Raw genomic sequence first — 4244 nt, forward strand, 5'->3', positions numbered from 1 at the left:
TATTATCACCGCTTCTCTGGTCGGTGGTTGTGGACGATCTCCTGGATACACTGACAACAAATGGATACGAGATGCAGGGCTATGCCGATGACATAATCATTACCATCAGAGGACAGCTGGACGCCATTTTTTCACATAGAATGCAAAGGGCCCTTAACATCACGCAACAGTGGTGTAAAAGGAAAGGTCTACGCATCAATCCAGAAAAGACCTGATGCCGTTCACCAATAGAAGGAAGCTGCATCTCACGGCACCCATGGTAGACGGTACTAGAGTCGGTCACACAACAGAAGTGAAATACCTCGGAGTAACCCTTGATCAAAAGCTGACAAGGAACTCACATCTGAAAAAGATCCAGTCAAAAACCTCCTAGGCACTTCACACCTGCCGCAGGCTCTTCGGCAGGAATTGGGGCCCTCTAACGCCAAATATGATCCACTGGTCATACACTGCCATAATCAGACCCATGGTCACCTATGCTGCCGTGGTATGGTTGCCTAAAACTAAACAGAGGACGGCGCAGCAACAACTGCAAAAGATACAGAGGCTTGCCTGCCTTAGTATCACGGGAGCTATAAAAACCTGCCCGACAGCAGCCACGGAGGCCCTACTGGACGTGCTCCCCCTCCATCTACAGGTTCGTAAAGAAGCCATTGGTTCGGCAATCCGAATCTATAATTATCACAAACCTATGCTGCTCAGTCGAACCGGCCATATGAGTATCCTCATGACGGAAGATTTGAACGACATAGCTCTACTCCCTACGGACTCGATGAAGATCATATTCAACCTCGAGCACAACTACGAAGCTGTCTATACAGACAGAGGGACGTGGGCATGGGAAGGGCCCCTTTCAAAAGGGATGCGCTACAGTGGTATACCGACGGATCCAAAGCAGCCACAGGAAATGTGGGAGTCGACATCAGCGGGCCCAATTGCCGCTTATCGATCTCCCTGGGCAAGACGCCTTCTGTCTTCCAAGCAGAAGTGTACGCTATCAACTCCTGCGTCTCTATCAACCTGAACAAAGATCTGAAAGGCGCAACCTTAGATATCCTAACAGATAGCCGAGCAGCGCTAAGGGCCCACACGTGCGACTCTTTTCTGGTCTGGGACTGCATTACTAACCTCATGCACCTGGCCGGAGACAATCAAGTCACACTGTGGTGGATCCCTCGTTATGAGGGCATCAAAGGCAATGTAGAGGCAGACAAACTTGCCAAAAAAGGAGCGAGCACGCTCCCTATAGGGCCGGAGCCCTGGTGTGGAGTGACTGCCAGCTACATCAAAAAACTAATACGTAACTGGGAAGAGAGGCAAAAGTCCTCTTACTGTAGCGGCACGACAGGGCTTGCCCAAGCCAAGAAATTTATTTTATATACGCCGCAAATAACTAGGGACGCACTGTCCTTAACCAAAGGGGACCTAGCTATCCTCGTAGGCCTACTTTCAGGACACTGCCAACACAGATACTACCTCAGCATAATCGGCAAGGCTGAGGACGATGGATGCCGATTCTGTATGGAGTCGGCCAAGATAGCTGAACATATAATGTACAGCTGCCCGGCCATCGGCCACCTCAGACAGAAATTCATGGAAGAGTCACTCGTTACTCCTGATCAAATTAGGGTTCTTGAGCCTAGGCAGGTCGCGTGGCATTCTACAAGAGCTTCGACCTGGTCCGAACCTGAGTAAGGGCATAGTCACAATAGATCTCATAGGTCGCGGTGACGTCTTGGCGGCATTCGCTCGGGCCCTCCTGCCACATATTAATAGGCCTATATTCACTCGCTTTTTTGGCTTTATCTATCTTTGGGATTGGTATTATAGTAGAAGTTTTCCAATCTTCCGGACAATAACCTTCTCTTAAAGAATTATTTATTAAAATCGCAAATTTTTCTTTCATTACAGAAAAAGCTACCTTCAATATATCACTAGTTATTCCCTCTTCCATACCTTTCTTTTTTGGTAATCCCATAACTATTTCTTCTAATTGCTCCAGTGTAACAACCTCAAAACTTTCCATAATTCCTTTGTTCTCGATAGTATAAATAATTTTCTTATTTATATTCATCCAAAATTCAATTATATCACTGCCGGATCTATCTACTTTTATAGAGTTTATTATACTATTAATACTTTGTATATAATATAAATTAAATTTGTCGGCTATATTGCCCTCTTCGATATTGCGTAAGATCTCAAAATCTATATTTCCTATTTCCTTTATAGCGAGAGCGAGATGGAGAGAGAGAGCGAGAGAGAGAGAAAGAGAGAGAGAGAAAGAGCGAGAGAGAGCGAGAGCGAGAAAGAGCGAGAGCGAGAAAGAGCGAGAGCGAGAAAGAGCGAGAGCGAGAAAAAACGAGAGAGAGCAAGAGAGAACGAGAGAGTAAGAGAGAGCAAGAGAGAGCGAGAGAGAGCGAGCGAGCGAAAGCAAGAAAGAGCGAGAGAGAGCGAGCGAGCGAGAGCGAGAAAGAACGAGAGAGAGAGAGAGAGAGAGAGAAGAGAGAGAGACAGCAAGAGAGAGACAGCGAGAGAGAGACAGCGAGAGAAACAGCGGAGAGAGCGAGAGGGGGCAAGAGAGAGCGAGAGAGAGAGCGAGAGAGAGAGAGAGCGAGAGAGAGAAAGAGCAAGCAAGATAGAGCGAGAGAGAGCAAGAGAGAGAGAAACAGGGTATGGACACTTTCATATATTAAAGTCAAGCTGTTTTTCTGCGCCATCTGGGCGAATAGACAAATTTTTGGAACTAAAAGTTTAGGATTTTTACTCGATCGGTTATTTGAGTCTTTTTCAATAAGCTTTGTACTTTTTCCATACCCCAGGATTGAACTTTTATCACCCCTCAGCTTTTCTCTTTTTCTTTTCATATTAAAAGGAAAAAGAGAAAAGGTAAATCGTGCAAATGTTCAGTCCTAGGATATGGAAAAAGAACAAGCTTAATAATTTTATATAATAAATATAATATTTTATATTAATTTATTACATGTAATAAAAGTCAACACTTATATAACTTTAATGTATTTGTATTTAATAAAATATTGTTTGTATACACAAAAAGAGAGATAAAAGAGAACTCATACAACACACTCATATTGTATCAACCTCTCAGCAATATTAAATCGCACGATTGCGAATATTGCAGCAACATTACGAAATATTGATACAATATTGATGAGACATTGCAACAATATCTAATGTCCCTTGAATCTGTATAGGAAAATAATAAATATTATTTTTTGAAGTAATACAACAAGATCAAGTATCATATAAGTAATCAAAATATTAAAGATAAATATAATAGACAAGGGCCGTTTATCAAAAATCACCACTGCGAATTAACGGAACTTACAAGAGCAAAAGTTCAAGAGTCGAAACGACACGAAAATACAAAAATAAATAAATTAAAATAGACGAAATCATTGCAATAAAAGAAAATAAAAAGTAAATAAAATAAATAAATAAATAACATAAAAATTCATCTTGTCAATCAAATAAAAATAAAAATTAAATAAAAAATATAAATCAAGAATAAGAAATGAAAACAAATATATAAAGAAAAAACAAGACGGAAGAATTGTCGTGTCAAAGTTCGAATCAAGAACAGTTTTTGCTTTAACGACTTACTACGAGAAATAGCTCAAATTAACAATATAACTGATTATTTCTTTAATATAAACTATAACGTAAACACATATTTTGATTTTGTATTAAAGTAATGGATTGCTTGTTTTTCTATAATATTGGTTGGTTTTCTGGTATCTTTGTCATTAATTTTTTTATTAATATCACAACACCATTGCGTAATAGTAAAATTTTCTAATATGACTTGTATAAAAGCATCTTCAAAATTATGTTTATGTTGTTCACATTTGAAAAATAAAAAATCTATTTCATCTTTAATAACAGTACTTAATTTTTGACGAACTCCTGTACGAAAACATATTGATGGCATTTTATTTTTATATGTTATACAAGCTTTATGTATGATAAGTTTCATTGTTTGCATCGAAATATTTTCCTTGCAGAAATGACAATCAGAAGATTGCATGTATAATAATTTATCAATAATATGTGTATAAAATAATTCATTGTTAATCAATTCGTCATCATTTAATAATTCTGACATATTGTCAATTTGAGCTATTTCTTCACATATGTTTGTAATTGGATCTGAGGTGTTTAGTGTTTCAATACTATTTTCTACAAAATTTTGTAATGAAAATAAAACTTGTCCATTAGTGTCT

General features: G+C 39.0%; 1 protein-coding gene across 1 annotated transcript; it reads left to right on the forward strand.

Annotated features, from left to right (window-relative positions):
- The first annotated feature begins 214 nt into the window (after nucleotides 1-214).
- Nucleotides 215-1695, forward strand: LOC120357389. The gene is made up of 3 exons (XM_039447571.1): nucleotides 215-307; nucleotides 374-637; nucleotides 703-1695. The coding sequence occupies exons 1-3, from the start codon at nucleotides 215-217 to the stop codon at nucleotides 1693-1695; spliced, it is 1350 nt and encodes a 449-aa protein (XP_039303505.1).
- The last annotated feature ends 2549 nt before the right edge of the window (nucleotides 1696-4244 follow it).

The sequence above is a fragment of the Solenopsis invicta genome, chromosome 3 (genome assembly GCF_016802725.1).
Source record: "Solenopsis invicta isolate M01_SB chromosome 3, UNIL_Sinv_3.0, whole genome shotgun sequence".
Taxonomy (NCBI): domain Eukaryota; kingdom Metazoa; phylum Arthropoda; class Insecta; order Hymenoptera; family Formicidae; genus Solenopsis; species Solenopsis invicta.

Bases quoted from the DNA above. Each gene is read 5' to 3' on its own strand.
- LOC120357389 (XM_039447571.1), top strand. From the start codon at position 215: ATGCCGTTCACCAATAGAAGGAAGCTGCATCTCACGGCACCCATGGTA. The intron at 308-373 runs GTAACCCTTGAT...AAAACCTCCTAG, and splicing joins CAGAAGTGAAATACCTCGGA to GCACTTCACACCTGCCGCAG. The intron at 638-702 runs GTTCGTAAAGAA...TATGCTGCTCAG, and splicing joins TGCTCCCCCTCCATCTACAG to TCGAACCGGCCATATGAGTA.